The 23,192-nt window shown below is 26.2% G+C and overlaps 1 protein-coding gene across 1 annotated transcript in view; it reads right to left on the bottom strand.

The window, feature by feature from the left end:
- Positions 1 to 23,192, bottom strand: part of LOC129607043 (cadherin-99C) — a 220,501-nt gene that overhangs the window by 109,756 nt on the left and 87,553 nt on the right. The window contains exon 5 of the mRNA XM_055517737.1: positions 19,039 to 19,189. Coding sequence (XP_055373712.1) covers positions 19,039 to 19,189 — 151 coding nt within the window. The remainder of the gene's footprint in view (positions 1 to 19,038; positions 19,190 to 23,192) is intronic.

The following is a 23,192-nucleotide window of genomic DNA, read 5'->3' as shown; positions in this document are numbered from 1 at the left end:
TTTCCAATATTTTATAAAATTTAAAATTTTAACTGGATATATATATATATATATATATATAGAAACTGACTCCGTATATATAGTACATTAATTATAATATAAATATACCTTAGCCTTAAAGTGTATATTGTCGTATACGTGTATAGAAGTATAGTAAGAGAGCTATACGAGAGAGATATTGCCGGAACCGAATTTAGAACGGATAATATATAGGGAGATATGAGAAAAATGCACATGTATAAAATGTGAAGATGAAGAAATTGGTTATAAAGTAATTCATATAATAAAAATCTCGTTACTGGCCATTATTGATTACTTTTTTTTTTTCGTTTTTGTTTATTAATTTTTATATAAAAGTATACTTGCACAAATAATTTTAAAACAGTGCACATATATATATAAAAAGTAAATAACAATAATTGTATATGAACTATTTTCATTTATTTATTAATAAAAATTTATTCCAGTGTAACATTTAATTATGTCAATGGAATTGTAAATTGTCAAAATGATTTCAAAATTTACGAGTAGATGTCATTAAAATTTTTGTAACTTAATGAAAGTGCGATAATTAAGTATAAGTTCAGCTCACGAAATATTGTATATCAAAACTGTTATACTGCCTATATTTCTCATTTCTCTCAAAACACACAATATTAAGTTGGAGGGAATCATTATACGAATAGGTGCAATCTCGAATAATTCTATATCATAGTTGTCTAAATTTCACTTTGATAATTAAACCTTGATTTATGCAATGTTAAATTTTGTGATATAAAAATTCTTTTAAAAAAATTCATTGGCAGAGTCGATGATATACCATAATACTTTTGATAAGTGATGAAATTAACACCAACTTGTTGAAAATATATGTGTAGAAACTCTACTGATTCGTCAACATTCGAGAGAATTCTGATTGTAATTGTTTATTGTGTGAAATATGTAAGGCAATGTAAAATTTTAAAATCAATCAAAATTTTATTGTTTTTTTAAAGAAATAAGTGACGTAACGGTAACACTCTTCATAATATTTTTCAATATCAGCCTATAATGTCAATATTTTCAAAATGAAACAATGGGATTTTAAATTAAAAAATCCATCGTTCTATATTTTTAATATTTTCTACTGCATATACGTTGATTATTACAATCATGATCATTTTTTTATATAGTTTTTATATAGACCAATCATTATAATAATCAGTACTTTTACCATTTTTCTTCATCTTCTAGTATTTATCGACAACAATAACAACAACAACAAGATTTTCTGTAAGCGAAAATTAAAAATTCTTTCTATTTTTTCATATACCCAAGATACGTGCGAATATTAAAAGGAAGAGTACACAAGTTCAAAATTAAAAGAAAATCTATAAAAAAAGTAAAAAATGAAGTATAAAATTGTTGACGGTTTTATACAATTTTTATGAGAGCATAACTGTTTGGTCTACACTTTTTTTTTTTTCTTAAACAAAATTATATTATAAAAATTTATAAGTTTTCTTTTGGTTTCTCATTTTTTTTTATGATTCCCATCATCGACAGATTTGTTAATTGCAGAGTATAGAAAAATATTAAAATAGAAAAAAAAAATTGGAATAACTTTTAAAAATTTTTATAGGTACTCCTTTTTTGGTTACAAAGTAACTTCCTAACAATATTCGACGGGTAGCAAATCTTTTGCGCCAAATAAGAAAATAAGAAAATGTTCTTGAAATGCCGTCAGCGTTAGGAAAATTTTCTTGAAAATCTTAATAAGTTGTTGCTGTTGTTAATTTTTAAAATGGCATTTTTTCGCTGCTTTTATTTTTCTTTTTTTTTGCTTTTTTTTTGTTATATTGCGATATTACCATGGTTAACCTAATATTATTATTATTTTAACTGGTGTAAAACTTCATACTCTAGAAATTTTTGCTTGTTGAAAAAGACGAATGAAAAGATTGGAAAATTTGAAAATTTCTAAAATTAAGAAAAAAAAAAACTATCATCAAAACCTATAATTTTTGTTGTATAGGACATGAAAATATGTCGATTCCTCTTTTATGTGGTTAGAAAAAAAATTTATTTTCGTTTTGGTTTTCTTATTGTTTCGTTAGAATGAAGCGTGGCATCTATTATTGGTTAATAAATATGTTTACAATGAATAAAAATAAAGAGTAAAATCAGTGTTTGACAACCTTTAATAGTTTAATTAAGAATCACGATAAAGCTGAGTCCCAAATAATAATGACTTATAGCTAATATGACATACTCTTAATTTCAAAGACAAGTCCTAAGATTTTTTATTGGTGCTTGTAATATTGGCCAGAAAATATAGTGAGTATAAATATTTGCATAGAAAACTTATGATTCGGATCTTTGGATCAATTACGTTTATGACACCATACCGTATATTTTAACTTGATTTGACGCATAATGGAACTGCGGTAGCTAGTTTTTAGTTAAATAATCCGATGAGAAGCAAATTTTTATAAATTTATGAACGGCAATTTCTCGTTGATGAGAGGGATGAAGAAATCATGATAGACATATTGAAATCAATCAATCTTATTGCGAAAATAAACTTAATCTTTAACTAATTTTATTTGGTTCTAACTAGAACTATGCTTTTAGCCGGCGCGGAGGGAATCTGGGGCTGACTTTGTGCAGCCGCCGCCTTTCTGCGGTCTGCCTTCTTCCGCCGTGGGGGCCAGGCTGGCCTGCCTGCTTGCGGCGGAATGCGGCCGTCACTGGCGGGACGCAAATGGTGCCGTCATGCGAAGGTGTTTCTTTCGGCGTACTCCAACGGATTCACCCCAAGGTTGCTGGGGATGAGCAGGAGCTGGGTTCGCACTATTGCGAATTTCTTTACGGGACACTGCCCGGTAAAGTACCACTGTGCATATTTTGTGGGGGTGGCAATGAGACCGCCGTGCGCATTCTCTGCGACTGTCCGGCACTGGCTGCTCGGCGCCGCATTTGTCTTGGACATGGGTCCCTAAGTGTTCGGGAATTGTTGTCCAACTCCCTTAGGGATATCTCCAGCTTTGTGGTTGGGACGGGGATATTATAGGTGGAAGCGTGGGAAGGCTCCAATAAGTCAAGAATGGCTGTGGTGGCTTGGGGGTTACTCCTGCTCCACTCGGTTACCTTGAAATCTACAATCTACAACTATGCTTTTAAAATAGAAGCAAAAAACGAAAGAAATCTCAAACAAAAACACATTTTGCGTTTATATTCAAAAATTTTATACAATTTATTAAAAAGAAGTCCATGACAAATCTGCTTATTTAATTTTATAATAAGATCTAAATTTTCGGCAATTTTTAGAAGAGTTACCATTAAGAATCGTTGTGGCTTCCACTTCTAAAAACGAAGGGGAAAAAGCAATTGAGTTTTAGATTAGAGTTAAAATTTTCATAGTTTCTTTAATCGGCATAGAGTCCGGCACTATTTTAGTAAAATTCTTTTTAGTATAAATAATAGGCACCAATAAGAAAACTAAAAAACTCAGTTGTATATTTTAAATGTTTTGCATTCCTGACATTAAATTCGGTTGTCATAACCAGCATATTATCGGCATTTTAAACTTAATTCATAATATTCTGTATAATATGTTAACAATAAATTTTTAATAATAAAAATCTTGAAGTAAAAATTATACACTTTGTTTTGGTAATTTTTTTTTTTTGCCATCTTTTCAGCAATGCTAAAATGAATTTTAAGTTAATAAAATTCGCATAAATTTATTTGCTTTTTCTTTTCGTTTTTTTCGTTTTCTCTCTTTACTTTTATTATTATTTGTTGAGCTCGTGATTGAGACCATCTCATATCTATGTATAAGGGAAAAGTAAAAAAGACAAAAACAAAAGGAACGAAATATAAGAAGAAGACAAATGTCCGTAATTATATGGTAAGGTGAGCATATCGAAGTGAATATCAAAGTAGCTGATGAGTTGAGATGATTTTGCATGGATTTTTGTTAGTTTTACAAGATTTTCATTCTTTACAAACATATGTATACAGTTTCTTGCTGTTTGCTTTGAAGAGCTTTTAAAATATTCTTCATATTTTGTTTTCAATTTTTATGCTTAAAGATTTTTTTTTATTAATGTTTAGCTTCTAGTACTTTATATAAAGATGATTTTTAGGTAGAAATTGTCCAACGGATTAGATAATAAACATGTCAGCAATTAAAATATAATTTTATACATGTTGTACATTCGTATATGTACATATGTACATACCATAGTAAATGTAGAAAAGAAGAAAAATTATTTTGATGATCTTATAGTTTTATTGTTCTTGTATAGTTGTATCTAACTATTAATCTAATTGAAAGGAAAAGAAAAAAAAAAACTAGAAAATCATTAAGTATCTTAAGATCTATACGAAAAGTTATTAGAAGAAGGTAACATACAAAAAAACAAAAAAAAAAAAACAAAAAAAAACTATTGACGATTATTGATGTTTGGATGAGACTGCCCGTCTATATAGAAGTGATTTGCTTAGAGTTTTTTTTTGCTGATTGAACACATTAAAATATAAGTAAATAATTTACAGGGTGTATTACTTAATATTATTTTTTCAGAATTTATGTGTAAGAATATAGGCGCATATTATTTTCATAGAAAATATAGGTATGTTCTTGGAAGTAATTAAAGAAATTAATCTTATACTGCCTAACGAACGAGCTTCAAGGCAGTAGGAAAATTAAAATATTCTTCAATAACTGAACTAGATAAGTCTATGCATGGAGAAATTTCTCTCTAAGTTGCTTAATATATTACAATATAGCAATTACAAAACAAAAACTAAACGTCTCTGAATTTTTGTAAATTTTCACACATATATAAAAATTTTTCACCTTTTTTTCCTTATTTAGTTTCCTTTATATAAAACTCAAATTATTTCCGTATACCAACATATTTTTTTTGCATTAATTCTCGAAAACCTTTGTAACTTTTTTGTAAACAAGCATAATTAATGTATTTGCTCTACTTTTTCCAATCGCATTGCATCTAATAAGAAAATTTATATGATGACATCAAATTTCGCATGTCAAGTTTCCGGCGTAAATGCGTTTTTCTGCAATTAATGATTTTTAGAGATATAGGTATGTCTTTCTGCAGATCTGTTCTCAAGTTTGGCTGAATCAATTTTCGCGAGTAAAATTTACATCTGAGTTTGCTTTAAGGATGACATGGTTTAATAAATTTTTGGAATATGTAAGGAACTGGATCCGTATTACGAGCCTATTTTACGTTTTTGATTATTTTTAAGAAATTAATAAGTATATTTCCCTCAAAATTTTGTACATATTTAAGATGCTCGAAACAATATAACAAGTGACCTAACTTTTTGAGTAAAACAGGTGTCAGCAAATGGATTTTTACTGCGGGCTGAATTTACAGTTTTCCGCATGTACAGAGAAATAATTAACCAATTTACTTGAAAATTCATATTCAAAATCTGGTTATCATACCAATGAACTTGTAAATTTTTCATGAATATCAGGTCTCGGAAAAAGAACTTTCATTAAGGGACGATGTTAAATATTGTATTTCACTATATCTCAATAACTAATCTAGGAAATTTCTTAAAATACGGTATTTGAATTCCGCTTGTTAACGAAATTCACTGGGTAGATCTGCTAAGAATAAAATTTATATTTTTCTAGTTAAATTAACAAAAGCCTACTTCGTATCTTTTATACAGAGTTTGAAACAAATATTATTTAAAGGAAATTTTCATATTCTCATGCAATATTTTGAGGATTATTTTTGCAATTGTTTTCCTAGCAAAATTCAAATTTGAATTCTAAAACTAACGCATGTTTTCCAAATTAGTAACATAACAATTTATTTTATTTCAGGCACTCGGTATTAATTATTGTACATAAAACTAACAAACAAAAAAAAAAACATATTAAATTTTAATGGTATTAAAAATATTGAGAATGAATTGCTTAAAGCCTTTTACTGATTTACTATACGTATACAATGTGTAATTTGATGTGAAGAACAGGTTTCAAAATCGATTTAGAATATTGGTAAAATACAAAAAAAAAATCATAACTACGCTAAAAATTAAAAATAAATAAATTATAATTTTTGTTTTTTTTTTTTTTTTACTTTAAAAATTTAGAAAAATTCGTTTATAAAACACAAAAAAATATTTTATATTCGTAATTTATATTGAATTTTGATGTAAAAACAAAAACGAATGAACGCGTTAGTATCGCGCGATAAAATTCTGTGTAAACACTACACTATAAATTTTACAAATAAAGAATAGAGAAGGAAACAGAGAGAGCGAGGAGAGAAGTGAGATCTGTTCAAGACTTTTTTTTTATATAAAAACTAAATTGTCAACAACTTAAATATCTAACATACTTAATCGAAATTAGAATTGTAGCCTTAAGCGCGTGAAGTTTATTCGCTATAAATATATAAAAAGTTTGTTTTTCTCTTTTAAGCTTAGTTTAAGAAAAGCACAGAGAAAAAAAAAATCAAAACGTCTTAAATTTTTTTTTTGTGCGCCATCTATATTTGGGAAAACAAAAAGAATCAAGAATTTTGCGATTTAAGTTACAAAGTTTGGTATTATTTTTACTACTGCTGTTGTTTTTTTTTTTTGTGTTAATTTTACTCGCCCATAAATTTAAAAGTTGTTAAATATAGCTATTATGATTTAAGAGCTATCTATGTATAGATATGTATAAAAAATTTTCAAATTTAATTTATTACATTAGGTGATTGATGGCTGAAATGATTGCGTCAATAAATTACTAAAATTGTCTTGAAATTGTGAATTAAAAAAAATTCAATTTTTTTTTTCTAATATTATTCTAAAATATTATTAAAAACACTAGCGATTCAAAAGTCTAAAGTATTTTTTTTCTTTTCAACATCCTAAATAGAAAAAACAACAACAACAAAAAGGCACAAAACAAAAGAAACTTCTTATACAGCAATTATTCTTCAATAATATTCAATTTAAATTTGAAATTAATGCTATAATTAAAAATAACAAATGTGTTCAAGGTAAACACTATAAATTCACTTATACCTAAAATTATGTACATATATATTTTTTAAGTGAGTGTGTGTGTATGTGACTATAGAATTGACAGATCATTAAAAAATCTTCAATATTACAATAAAATATTTTTAGAATTTTTATTAATTGACTTAAGGAATACTTATTGAATACTTAAAATAATTTTTTCCTAACTTACCTGTCATTGGTCATTATTGCAAAAAAAAATTGTGAAAATGGAGGTTTCATTTGTAATCAAATAAAAGAATTTAAAAATATTAATGGGTTCATCCAATTTATTTTTTTTTCTTTTCTTTTTTCAATATTTCATAAAAATTTTGTACCAATAGACAAAATTATTATTGCTAACGGTAAACGCAATTTGTATGAAAAGTTCTGTGATAACGGTATTTTGTACGTTTAATGGAAAAAAGAAATAGTTTAATAACCTTTTCAAAATTTTATTTGAAAATTTAAAAATTTTTTTTTTTTTAGTAATTTCCTTAAATATATTCGCAATAATGAAATATCATAAGTGATTTGAAACAATCTGAAAGAAAATAACATGAAGTTGTCAAATTTGACATATGGATGACAGTTTTGTTACGATAAGAAAATCAAATTTTAAATTCTTTTTTAGAAATAAGTAAATTTTAATTTATTTACACAAATTTTATTTTTATTGATTTATATAATATGGATGGTTTATTTTTAAAGTTACTAAGTCCATTTGGAATTTCCAAAATCTTTTGTTTCCAAAGTTATTATGATAATGTCAACAACTGTTGGATATTGCACACATTTCCTAAATGTGTTCTATACGCAGTGGATACGTAAAATAAAAGTTAATCGGATAGCGAAAAAATCGAGCCCGCTTTTCTTAAACATGTCATATAAATTTTGCAAGAGACAACCAATTAAATGAAGTAGCATGTATTTTTATACAGAAGTAAAGTGCTAGTTATTAAGTTTTTTTCCTAAAATGCAGCATAAAAATGCTATGTTGTTAATGTTGTGGAAACGTTTTGTTAATCATACAAAATTAGATGCCATTTGTTATATTTCATTTTTTAAAAATTAACATTTGTATAGAACTTTAAATTGAAATTTTCAAACATACGTCAAATTATGTTTTAATACTGTAAAAATTGTATTCCAAAATGTATCAAAAGTTTTAGTAGTTTGTTTTTACAATGTAATGATATTGAAAGCTCTGAGACGGTAGTGCAATCGTATTTATTTAAGTCAGAGGGACTCTTTCAAAATAAGCCATCTATATGTAAACCCTTTCCTATCTAGTAAGTAGGAGGGGAACGTAAGTATTTAAGGAAAAGGAAAATAATGCAAGATATTGTAAACATTTCCAAAATATCTAAAGATTAAAATGTGGTGTTAAGAGATTTGTAGATAACTAGAGTTATCAATTTTCGCAACTAATTTGACATTTTTCTTAAATTAATTAAATATTTTTCTTAAATAATAAAATAAAATAAGCGCTATTTTTATCTGTTTGCCAAAAATCATATGTCATATAGTAGGGGGGGAAATTTTCTTATATGACGTTCATAAATTTTTAAATTTTTTCTCCAACGTCAGTTCAATAACTTTCTTAGACGCATCGAAGTCATTCAACCCCATTGATTAAAAATATTTTCAAATTTCTGAAAGAATAAAATTGACATTTTATTATGAAAGTTTTAATTTTCTTAAAAGCATTACTTAATTTGATTAAATATTTTTGTGTTTTTTTTGTCAAAATAAATTTTAAAATAAAAGCATATTAAACTTTAATTGAAAACTCTTGAAATTTTTGCAATATTTGCATTGTGTTTAAACGTTCAGTGTTTTGCGTTTTTGCTTTGATTTTGCGTTTTTTGATTTAATGGCGTTACTTTTATTGTAACTATTTGTGGTCGCGTTTCATTTTATGTTTTAAATTCCCTTTTAATTTGCTTTTTCACATTTTTGGAGTTTTTCAGTAAGCAAAAAAAAAAAAAATAATTTAATCAAAGCGCACATACCAAAATGCCAATCGAATAACTTTTTTTTTTTCGCTTTTGAAAGTTAAAATGTCTGTTTTAAAAGAATTCCCAGTGGATTTAATAAAAAAAACAAAAAACTGTGTTTAAAGCTTTTTACGTGATTTTTATATGGGAATTAAATGAAGATTTAAAGAGAAATAAATTAGGATTAATGCAAGTTGCGCAGCGATGACTCATTTTAAGTGGGAAAATAAAATACTTAAATTGTGTTAAAAGTGTTTTTGCTTTCCAAGTTTTTAATTTCTTAATTAATTTAATCAGATTACATAAAACACAAGTTGTGTTTTCTGCTCTCTGGTGACTCAGGTAACGATTTCGAATGATGAAAATATTTATAATCTAAACAGTGAGTAGGAATCTGCTCACTTCTTGAGTATATTCAATAAATAACAAAAATTTTAATTGTTTAAAAGCAAGGATAGGCTCCACTCATATTTAAAATTAAATAGTTTTTGTATATTGTGCGTTTTTCACCATGTTTAAAAGGCAGGCCCGGTCCTGTCTTCTTCGGCGATTTAGGCTGTTTCGCAGCCTGTTTATCGTTTTCATAGCAATAAACAATTTGCAACAAATATTGCGCATAATTATTCCGTTCCTGTTTTTCAGTGTCCATCGCCTATACTTTGAATATATTGTACAACCGGCGCTGTAAACTGAGTATAAATGTATCAGTGTTATCATATGTTCAGCAAAATTGTGGCTGATTTTATTACGTATGGCCATATATAATTACAAAATTCTATTTTTAACAATGATTCGGGAGTAATTTTATATGTAAAATCTAAAATGCTGATTAAATTGAGGTTATATTTTTTTTGTGGTTTTTGTCAGTAGTAAGCTCAGTTATCACAAAATTACAATTTCATTCACTAAATTTTTTTAATTGTCATTTGGTTTGACACACCACAGTACGTGCGACATAAAAAATTATGTTTAAAAAAGTTATGGAGGATGACGCAGAATTGAAATAGAAAAATTTTTAGTTAGCTAACTTAAAGTTTCATGTTTAGGCAACTTTTATTCGAAAATGGTTCATCTAACATCAACCATTTGCATTAACGTTATTTAGATTATTTAGGGTGCTAAACGAAAACAGCTTCGAACAGCTGATTTTCTTTAACCATCCAAAACTACTTTAGGCGGTTGAACCCTTTGACGAGCACCAGTTCAGAATCACCTTGTTTATGAAGCAGTATTTAGTATGTTAATAAAGCGTCACACAATTTTTTTTATTTATCACTAAAAATTATAAGTGAGAAAAATGTTTGAGTGAGTGTTGAGTGACAATTCACTTACTAATACATTTTCTCTTAAAGCAATTTAAGAGAATAAAGAGTTGGTATTATTTTTCGACATCAGTTAACTTTTTTTTTTCGATTAACGTACTAAAAATGTTATGAACTTGCTAGTAATGCTGGATTTGGATGTTAATTGCAGCAAAATGTTATTTTTACTTTACAACATTTAACGTGTAAATACCAAATAAAAATTTTATTATTTTACCAAATTGCGATATTTTTGAAAAAAAAAACAGGTCATCAACTTGGCATTTTATCATTTCTTTGCAATGAAAACTTCAAGTGACATAAAAGTGCAGCGATTTCCCATTTAGGGACATTAAACGTTTTCTTTTTTTCAACGAAAAAAAATAGGAACAGGAATAACTGCAAATTTTAATAATGAAGTAAAAAAAAATTTTTTTTTTTTAATTTTTATCAACAATTACAATGGCACTTACACTGTCGTGCAGTCGTGTAGCGGTTTGTCACAATTTCCCATTTTTTTTTTTGCCTTTTATTTTTTTATTTTTAATTGAATTGTGTAAGTCAAAATAGAATATTTTGCCATCATCCCGTTTATAAAATCTTACCAAAGATTTTAGTGCATAAAATGAAATATGTGTATATAATGTGTACGTGTGTATATATTTGATTATGCAAGTGCATAAAAGTACATAATGAGTTTTTATGAAAAAAAAAATAAAAATATTTAAAAAAATATGTGTTAGATTTTTTTCTTGTTATTATTTTTTATGAAGATATAAATAGAAAGTTTTAATTCACATATGAATCCATTCATTAAAAATAATAATTAAGTGAAAAACAGGAAAAATAAAAATATGAGAGAAAAAAAACCTGTTGCAATGAGGAATTAACTGTAATTCTCATTATGATGTTGCGCCAATGAATATTAAATGGATTTTTTTTTTCATGTTGTTGTTATTGTTGATGCCATTAATTGTGAAATCAGTTTTTGCAACACAAATATTTACTTTTTGATTGTGGTTGGTGGGCAATCCTATACAAATTTTTAAATATTTGTGTCAAGAACTGTTAATTAAATAAGTATAGAACCATCAGCTAATTATACAATAGGTTTAAGTTTAGGTTGACCCGGCCATCAGAGAATATACTTAGGCCAATTAGAACAGTTGTGATACCGTTGGATTTCCGATATCCTCACCCTCGCCAGCTTCGTAGCTTGCAATTGAACAGTAAGAATGGGACAACATTTTTCATGTTGTTTGTGGCTTGACTCTAAATTTTGTTCTAGAAATTTAATGTACAGATATTAAACAGAAATATATGCACTTGAGAAAATAAAAACTTTTTACTGGAATTCGCTATACACCAAATTATTTAATAACATTTTTAGACTTGTAAACAAGAAAGAAAGAATGTTTGACTCCAAAAATATATTTTTGCAATTCGTTATTCAATTATTTAATAGTAAACATAGACGTATGGCACTTTTTTCATTATTTTGGTTCATATTGTTTTTAAATTTTTGTAAGAGCAGTTTTCTTTATTATGAATTCATCGAACTCGAAATTCGAATCTAAAAATTATTTTAACTTATTAACCATGCTATAACCATATTAGAAGTGTAGTAATTCATTATGTAATTTAATGATATAGAAAGTTCTTCGGTACGAAATTTACATCAAATATTGCATATACTACGGCGTTCTCATTTACTCATTTATTTTCTTAACTCCAAAGAGATTAACTGTAAATATAACTACCTACAATTAACGTGAAATAATATCCAATAACATCTTAATAATATTATTTGTTGTTTTGAATCCAATTAGTCTAAGAAAATTGGCAAGTGTAGCTTGAATACAGATTTCTGAATTGAATTAGAAAAGCATTTACTAATCTTACTTTTGAGCGTACTATTATTTAGGGCTTCTAATCTACAACCAAGTATGCTTAGTAGATTGTAACTCTTCAATATTTATTTTTCAAAATGTTTCATTAGAATTATTTATTGATTACAAACACACTATATATTTATACTATAAGCAAGCTTATTCTTTTAGGCTTTATCAGACAAGAATAAATAAAAGAGACTGTAAAATATTAGAAAATTAATTTTATCTATGATCAAGTGTAAAAATTACATTCATTCTATGTCACTTTTTATATTAATTGCAATTAGATGATAATTAAAATAAATTAAAACCATAATGAATTGACGTTAAGATTTTGCAAATTGGATATAGATAGCCATATTATATGTTTATAATTATAATTTAAAATATATTTTAATTGGTATAACACTTTTTAGAAATTCTTCTATTCAAATAACAGAATTACAATGATAAGAGCTTGTGAACGCAATATTGTGTAAAATTATAATTATACTTGTATAATATTCTATAAAATTTTAATACTTGTATGATTGTGCCTCTTCTATGACCAACCCCACAATATACAAAGTATAATTGCAAAAGCAAGCTCATCAATTATATTTTTAATAAAATATGTACAAATAATACCTTGAAGGCAGTCGTTAGTTTTTTAGATTTTCCAAATTGATATTATAAAATTGTATCTTGTATATAGAAAAAGGGGGAAGGGGGGGAGAGAAAAAAGACAGTGTTAACCATAGAAAAACAACCAAAACAAATAGATGAAAAAAAACACAAACAACAGACAGAAGAACAGAGAAAAATTGTCAAGAGACGTCAAAAACTCATGTTAAACGTATGTTAGCGCTTCACCTGATCGAGGTGAGGCTATATAGTAAGTATATACCTATGTGCGTGATGAAGAATGTTTATATATACTTAATTATGAATTTGCGAATAAATGATCTTTTTCTTCATCTTCAATTTTGTGTTTTTATTTCTATGGTGTTCCTTTTAAAAATTTTTTTTATTTGATGTTTTTTCTATTCACGAAATATTACGCCAGAATGAATCGTTCATATTTTTCATATACTCATTTCTATGTGATTTGTAATATTGCTGACAGAATGTTAGCGGGAAATTAAATTCTAATAAAAATATAAAAGAGAGAATAAAATATAACCAAGTAATATTAACAGAAAAATTGCAAAAGCAAAATTGAACAACCTGAGAAAATATCAGAAATAAAAAAAATCCCTGAAGTTTTAAAAATTGCATCACATACATAAGTACATACATACTTTTTAAATATAGTAGTGAGAATTTCACTAAAGTTAACAATGTCTTCATTTCTAGATTCAAAAAAAAAAATGAAGAAATAAAATATAAATTAGGAACAAAATAACATGGTAGAAAAACAGTGGATTCCCTTAAGCGGTATTTGCTTTTTTCTTCTTCTGTTTACAGATATTGCATCTCGACCACAACACAGTTAGTAACAAATACAATATACGAGCTAGCCAGATAGAAATGAAAATGAATAACGTTATTTTTGTTTGCCGCCATTTGGAAGTCGTGTCAAAATTATTGTAAAATTTTTTGGATTTTTTTTCTTTTTTGTTGTAAATAATGAGAACCATGTACACGGATATGTGGTTGGTGTGCTCATAGTGAACTTTTAAGAATTTTCGATTTTTCTTAATTTATTTCCATTTTATTTTTGTGAATATTCATAATATTATTACACTCTAATAGATATGTAAGTTGTAAAAATCTTTTAAGGAAATTAGAAAAATATTATAAATTGAAAAGGATATATACAATAAAGTTGGGTCAAACCAATGGTTTGTATTGTAGCACTTTTCCCTTCAACAAGTGAAAATTCTGCTTTTAAATACAGTCTACGAGTATGTATACCTATCACACTATTAAAATTATTTTCATTCATATACAAAACTATTTCTAGGATTGCATATATTTAGGATGAACGATTTATGCAGTCTTTGAAATAAAGCAAAAATTAATATAAGCAGGGGTTAACATAATGCTCGATTTTAAGGGTTACTTGTGTGAGTTAAGAAAAATAATTATATTTTTTAATATCATGGAATTTACCGTTAACTTTTTGCGTTTATGGAAATTTGAAAAAGCTTGCGGTTTCAGAAATATAAGGTGTCGAAAATGCAAATTTTACAAATTTCAAGAGGCCATAACTTGAGAGGGGGTGGAGATGGAAAAAAATTTTCTTCTAACGAAATAAACTATATGTTAATGTCTAAAAGCTCCTTAAATTTCAAGCTTCTACAGACTGGGATCTAGAAGAAAAACGACATCAAAAATTTGGAAAAAAAGGACTGTAGATAACGGTAAATTTGAACGGCCATTTTGTTTTTCTAAAGTTTAACGATAGTATACCGCGGTAGGGGAAGCAAGCCACAGCCTTTCTGCGTTTGCAAAATTTCAAAAATACTTATGGTTTCATTGCAACAAATAGTTAAAATAGGCCATTTTTAGTGCTTTGGGGGGGTATAACTTCTAGAGGGGGGGAGATAGGTAAAAATTTTGTTCTACGGAAATAAGTTTCTAGTAAAGATCTATGTACGTATTAAATTTCAGCTTTCTATCTTTAAAAATGTAGAAGTTTTGTAAACAGACACACGGACAGACGGACGGACGGACGGACGGACGGACGGACGGACGGACAGAGTGAAACTAATAAGCACTTTTTTTCAAAAAATTTTTGGAAAAGTGCTAAAAATTAACATGGAATTTTTCGCCAGTGAGAAAATGTAATTTTTTGTTTTGTTCTTTTCTTATCAAACTGCGTGAATCACAGTTTTTATTGCCTAATTCATGTGTTATAAATAATAATAATAATAATGTGAGATTTGGAAAATTTATTGTAGCTCTTGGAAATTAGTAGGTTCTTATGGAATTTATTTTTTGGGTATAAAGTAATTTTCAATTGTTATTTTTGTTTTTCTTGTAAGTATATTTGTGCAGGTGTTACGTTTAACTGATAATATTGTTGATGAGCAATTATTGAATTCCAAATGGATGAAGAATTCTGAATATAATAATTAAAGACACGAATGAATGAGGGTATCGTCTACAATTTTTACGAAAATAAGTTTATACTGCATAAATAGAAGCTCTATATAAACGGGGGTTATCTCAACTCAGTTTAAGAGATAACTTATTTTTAAAAAGTGTTATGTCACACTTTTGAATTATTTTGCTTTGAAAGAAAATTCATTTGCTCTAAACTTCAAAACTTTCATTCACTCGTTTCTTCAATTATATTCTTCATTTCCGGAATTGTTTCATAAATAAAATTTTAAAATAAAATTTATCGGGAATTTTAGAGACAAGGTTAGGTAAATGGCTAAGGTCCCTAGCATTTACATTCACCAGATCCGCAGTCAGATATTGAGGCGAATATTTCTTTAATTTCATTATTGAGTACTTCTTAAAAAGTATATTCAAGAATGAAACAATGAACGCAGGACTAATCATAAATAATTTTTGCATTTTCCATATTATTGTTAATAAATATTTAATACAATTAAGCAATATTGAACCAACACATTGATTTAAAATAGCGATAAATTTTCAAAAAATTCGTCAGGTACACATACGAGTATGTAACAGTAAACTATTAAAATTATTCGAAAACCGATTCGAAAGGGTTAAGCCTATTTTCCACATGAATAAATTGCATCTCTTAATTTTCAACTTATATGAGCCTAAGTATGTGTTAATGTAGCTGAAAAATTTTAACCATAATGGCTTGATAAGTATTAAATCAATTTGCGTATACAAAATAATTAAGAATATCAAATAACATTGAATTGAATTACTTACAAAACATATAGAATAAACAAATTATTAACAAGGAAGTTAAAATCTGTTTAAGATCGTAAAGAAACATTAAAATTTTTCAGTTAAAAATTTGTTTAATTCTTAAATATTTTTTTCTTCTCGTAACTATTTTCTTTTATGTATTTTCCTTAAAATTCGTGATTATATACAAATACTTCCTATTTATATAAAATTTTGCCCATTACAATGGTTATTCTTATACTTAAAGGACGTAACTATACACGAGTAACACTATTGACCTCATAGTCATTTAATAAAACCAAATGTATATAAGTATATGCATAATAGTATATAGAGTTCAATTGCTTCCTGTACTTGGAATTTCCCATAGTTGTATACAGTTGCATTTTTTTTAAAGAAATTCATAACACAAAATTTAAGAGGAAAACAAGTACAAAACAACTGTATACTTTGTATTTTCACAATTTTCTGGTTTAATTTCTTCGTATTTTGTATTTTACGATTGCTTCCCCATATTTAAGATTCGATACAATTATTTTTTTCATTAATTTTTATTATTCATTACTTTGTTGATTTTGCTTTATTTTAAATTTATTATGGTATTTCAAAAGATATTAGTAAGTAAATTTGTTTTAATAAAAGTGATAAATTAATGATAAAATTTTAATAATTTTTTTTTTCTCTGAAGAAAAACTTGATTTTTATTTTGTATGTAAAATTAAAAATTGTTGTTAGTTGTAATATTTAATGTAGATAAAACTTGGCTAAATTAGTTTTTATTTGTAAACCCTTTTCGAATGAAATTTTAGATGGAAAATTCGAATTTTCAATACTAAACTCAATAATCGCTACCCACAAGGCAAATCATTTTAAGTCGACTTAAGATACTTTAGGTTAAGGACATGTTTAAATTCCAGGATAACAAATCCATACTTATATCTAAAGCTGGTGTCTTTATCGCCCTCCGATTCAGTTTTATAATCACGGTAAAACTATCTTAAGTCCATTTTTTTCAATTATGCACAAAGCAAAATGTCCTAACTCTTAGCTAAAGACCAAAAACCAAATCATCTTAAATCTATTTAAGCTGATAGAATATAAGCAGTATTGAATTGAACCTTATTTTCGTCATATTGAAAAGTTAGTAAAAAAAAATTTTAGATGTTTTGCTTTGTGGGTAACGAATAATCTGTTGATCTGTTTATTAAAATTTTGCAAAAATTTTCTTGTAAAATAAATAGATAGTAAATTTCAATCTTTATTAGAATTCGGTCAAATCTAATTTAAATTTGCGATTAATGTGCGCATGATCCAAAAAGTTGTTTTACAAAGGGTTCATTTTATTTTATACTTAATAACGCAGAATTTTTTTGAAATATGTTTAGTTTAATTATTTCTGCATTAACAAGAAAGCAAATATTTTTATAATTCATATGTTACTCGTTTTCGTAAAATTTGACGATAAGTTTGCAACAAATATGCATTTGTGTAAGCGCTGTAAACTTAAGTGCTACTTGAATATTTTATTCATAAATGTCAAATTTTGCCATTAATTTTTTTTTTGTATTTTTAAAATTAACCAAAAATTTTCCATAAAATACCAAATATGTAATTAATTTGTTTAATGACTATAAAATATTAAATGAAAACTTACATTCTTTCGTTATTATTATGACCTTCAAGCTAAATATGCAAGTTCAAAATTTAGTATGCACAATATTCACAAAGTTTACGTGCGTTTTACATTTACGAAATCTTCCTTGGCAGTTAATTGACAGCCAGTGTTAATTGAAAGTGAATTGTGCACATTTTCAATTTACGAAAACATGGCAATACACTTCATACTTTGCAATTTATAAGAACAGATAAGTGGACAAACATTACGAAGAAAATCGAGCTTTTCTGATAGAACATCATTAAATTTCACATATTTTCAACTCCTGATTACTCTTCTTGCTAGAAACTTAACAGAAAACGAGATTAACACTGCACATAGGAGATAAGTAACAAAAAAATTAATAGTTTTACAATTTGTTAACGAAAAAATGTATTACAATGCAAATACAAGTTAACCCCTTCGTCCACTTACCCCTTCTTCATATATAGGGTTATTTTAAGAAGAGTGTAGAATTATTTCTTTTAGATATACTAATTTAAATTTGCTTTTTGAGTTGCAATATTTATATAAAAAGCAATATATATGATATAGATAAAATGTCAAAAATTTTATTCAATTGGATTTTATTTGAATGCCAGAATTAAAATATTAAAATAAACTGAAGTTCATTGAAACGAATCCCGTTTAGTTTAATAAATTATGTGCGACAGCTTGCTCTCATATGACGTAACTTAATAATACTGAAATTAATAAAAAATATTTTTGTCCACAATGTGGCTTTAATAAATTTTCCAGAAAATCGGGCTTCTAGGGCAAATCATTGATTTCGCCTATACGTATGCAATATGACAAAACTCCTATTATTTCCAGAGAATTTTTCCAAATTTAAGCCCACTTTATTCTATATTCCGCATAAAACTCAAATATAAAACTTAAAAAATAATTTACAAAAAAAAAAATGAATGCTTTTTCAAAATTAAAATAAAATTAAAAAATACTTTTAATCAATATCTTGCAGATGTTACAAAAATAAAAATTAAAATTTCTTGAAGAAATTACAAAAATACAAAAAAAAAAAATTTAAATAACTAGTTCTTAAAAATGTTTTTTTGTTTTTTGTCTTTATCTCAGAAATAATTAACAAGTTTAAATGGATATTATATATGGATATAAAAGAAAACAAAATAAAAATAAAAAACAAATGAAAAAAGCGAAAAACACAATAACCGCATTAACAACCGAAAAAACAAGATAATTCCTAATAAAGATTTTGAAGAAAAAAAATAAAAAAAAAATAAAGTAAAAGTTTATTATAAAATTGAAAAAAGTTACAATTTTTTTCTACAAACATATTCAAATATATATTAAATAATACTTACAGTCGTCTCGACTCTCCTCGATATCAACAATGATATTCGTTTGACCAGTTTCTACTTCACAAAATTGTGATTTTCCTAACATGCCATTTGCAACATTAAAACATTCTGTTAAACACACGAAAATCAGGCACAACCAATTAAATTTCTGTAAGAAAATGTAAAAAAAAAAAAATTAGTTATAATTTTATTTTTATTTTTTTCATATTTTAAAATTTTTAATATCTAATTCATTACAAATAAATTAGTAACCATAATATTATGCACTTATATAAAACTGTATTGTATAACAACTCAAATATAAAAGTATGCGATGTGTATAACTATATATACAATATGCAATATACAAGTGTGATTGAGAAAAATTAAAAAATAAATTCGATCTCAAATAAAATTTATTAATTTCAATATTTAAAAATATTGGTAAAATTATTTTGTATACTAGATTTGAAAACTTGCAAATTTTGCAATTAGAATAGATTTGTAGTTAGTGATTACACAGCAACAATTTTCAAAATTCTGTTTTCTTCTTGTTTTTATTCTGTATAGCACGTTATAAATTTGTCAACGAAATTAAATTCTAGTTTTTTAGAATTCAATTCCAATAAATTTAATTTGATTTTTATGGGAAAGTATAATTGCGTGATCATTTCGAATAATTTTTGAATATTGGCAATTATTTTAATTAATTAAAGCTTCTATGTGTTATTGTAAATATTTACATATGTATGTAAAATACGTAACACGTAAATCTTAATTCATTAATTCAGCAACTTATTTGTTTTGGCTTTCCCATCAATTCTATTTCAATATTGAATGAAACTTGAACAAAATTCAAAATATTTGTGTATTTATTGCATCAAATTCAATATAGTTTGAGTGGTCGTTACGTTTAAGAAATCCTGATTTATGTTAACCATTTTAAATTCTGACCCTAAATTAGATCCCATATACCTAAACAGGTCCTATATTATGTCATTTTAATATAATGTAATGTTCAAATTCAAGTGACAGTTTCTTGCTTAGAAAACACCCATCTAATTCGGGATGAGTCCGAGTAATTTCTCCTGGGAAATATCTCACAATAACATCCATCCAAGATATTCCTTCTCTTATGGATTGTATACTTATTGAGAAAGCTCATTGGGGTCTCCTTTCCTTAACTAAAGAATTTCCAAGACCCTTAAATCTCTAAAACCCAGTTTGGTTAGGTTTTTGTCAAGCCTGCTGCTGTGATCCGCTTAAGAAATAATTAAGAATTCTCCAAATGACACCTAATCAATAATTATTCGATAATATCTTTTAATTTTTTAAGTCTTGCTGAAAACAATTCACAATTTTAAAATATACGAAAAATAGATAGCGTCGTCCGTCATTGGCTACGACACACACATACTTTTTATTTATTAGATGTTCTAGTCTATTTTAAATGAAGTCACTTACATTAAGAAAAAGTTTTTAATTTCTCAAAATGAAATAATAAAATAATAACTATTAAATATTTACACTCATCTGACATCTATTTATTTTCACTGAGATAGACATATGGAGATAAATAGAGAGAACATACAATGTAATATATCACGTTGTTCTATATGAAAAAATTTTAGTGAATTTAAATTTAAAACAGGTCTGTTAGAGTAAGAAATACACAACAAAAGTGAAACTCTAAATTCCAAAAAAAAAAACATTTTAATTTACGATTTAAGTGAAGATTTTAATTCCTTTCCTTATTATTTTCGACATCAATGTATTCTAGTATCTTCTATAGATAAAAATAAAATTCAATACAAGATTGATAAATTTATTATCTGATAAAATATTTGCTATAAAAACACTTTATTTTTTACAAAATAGTAAATTCACAGAATTAAATAAATTTAATAATATCGTATCAGTAATTTAATAATCTAGAATTAAAAAAGGAAGTGTTCAAATGTTATATTCAAACCACAATAAGCAAAAAAACCTAAACACGTTCTTCTCACTTGTTTTCCTTTTATTCAACTGCCTCGTACTTCGTAAAATTTAAATTAATCGGGAAGTGACGCATTCTCTTGTAATTTGTTTCTTTATTTTTAGATTTTGTTCATCGTTTACGTATCACTTATTTTCTAATAACAACATCACACTTATACATATACCCAAATATGTAAGCACATAATAATATGTGCAATTTATGTACAAACACATGAACCTATTGAAAACAAATCTAATAAAAGTAAAATGAAGTTTGTGAAAAGAAAAAAATTAAATAAATAAAATTAAAGATTTAACAACATCCTAACAACTTTTAAATATTTAACTATTTATTTTAAAATTTTTTTTCTTTATTTTATGTTTAGATATTTATCTACATATATATATATATATATTTTATAGATAGATCTTATTTGGCCCGTGTACATTTAGAAAATCTAGTTAAAAAAACACAGAAACTTACAAACATAGACGTATAACAATATTTACATGTAAGAAAAAAAATTAATAACAACAGTAAAAAAAAAAAAAATTATAAAAGTTGATTCTGATGGTGTCACGGGGGATCAGATATCTGATTAAACAAGATGTTATGTGGGCAACACTACATACTTCATTACTATACACCATACATTATATATGTGTGTAGATCTGTGTAGATGAAAATATTTTATTTTGTTAGAAATTTTTTTTTTTAAATGAAGCTTTATTTTATTATAATCATAAATATTATATCCATTATTTCGGAATAACTCCTTTTTATATCACAATATGTATAGAAAAAATATTCTTGTCGGTCTCTAAATCGTATAAATATTTATGTAATTATGATGTGTAGTATAAACGTGTGACCGTATTACACCCAAGCGTAAAAGTTATATGAAACAAAAAGTATAGTGAACATTAGTTGTGTTCCATGAGCATGAGTAAGTAATTGTTTATACTTACGACAAAATCTAACTTATTGTTGACGTATATACGACAAAAACTAAGTTACTGTCAGCATAATAAAATCTAAGTTACTTTTAATGTATACGACAAAATTTAAGTTACTATTCACGTATTGTACGACAAAATATAAGTTACTGTTAACGTATACGACAAATTCTAAGTTACTTTTAATGTATACGACAAAATTTAAGTTACTATTTACGTATTGTACGACAAAATCTAAGTTACTGTGTGCGCATATACGGCAAAATCTTAGTTAACATTTGCATATACATACGACAAATTTTAGAAGTTAATTTGAGTCTGATGAAAGTTCATGAGCGCATGAACACTGTTTGACAATCTGACCGTAAATAATAGAAATTTGATCAGAATTACTGTTACATTTTTTAACAGTAGAATGAATTTTTGAACAGTAGCTAAACAGCTGGTTTTTGCTAACAATAATTTTTGTAGTAAATTACCAAATTTTAACATACTAATTTATAACTAAATTGACGTTTTAAAAAAAACGTCTATGCTGCGAGAAAAATTTAACTGCTATTTAGCTTTAATGTCAACTTTTTACGAAATAATGTCCAATTTTTTCAGTTGGTTGTGAATGTCATACCCAGATGAAGCTTTAAGGAAAACTTACTTTAATCTATGAATTTTTTGAACAAGTTTTAAGAGATTTAAGAATCCACAGATGCTTTTAATCTACACAAATAAGAGTTGACGCCTTTATAGACATGGATTTCAAGGATTGCATCCTGTAACCACATAATAGTGGGATAGGTATAGTAAGTGTTAATATTGCAAGTATGTACAGGATTTCCAGGCAGCTCAACATATTGTTATTAAGTAATTAAATATTTTAACAAACATAAATATTTTTTTACCAATTAAAATACCTGATTTTTGGCACAACTTTCCCAATATTTTTAAATTTATCTTCTCTTGAAGTTCAATATTAATAAAAATTAACAGAAATATTAGTGTAGGTAGGGTATATAGCTGCACAAATAAGATATACTGGTAAGATAAACAAGTTATATAATCACTTTTCAATGTAAGTATGTGCAACCATTTTATTGAATACATAATTTTGCAATTATAATGGTATTTAAATTATTAATTTTATCACACTTTAACTAAACGAATGAAGCGCTTAATTAATATTATAAAATTTTATTATTGTTAAAAGAAAAAATCCCAAGGAAAAAAACCAAAAGAGATGGGATGTT

This window comes from Condylostylus longicornis, unplaced genomic scaffold, assembly GCF_029603195.1.
Source record: "Condylostylus longicornis isolate FDR11 unplaced genomic scaffold, ASM2960319v2 ptg000026l, whole genome shotgun sequence".
Classification (NCBI taxonomy): domain Eukaryota; kingdom Metazoa; phylum Arthropoda; class Insecta; order Diptera; family Dolichopodidae; genus Condylostylus; species Condylostylus longicornis.
Note: the sequence above shows the minus strand (reverse complement) of the source record. Positions and strands in the feature narration are given on the sequence as shown.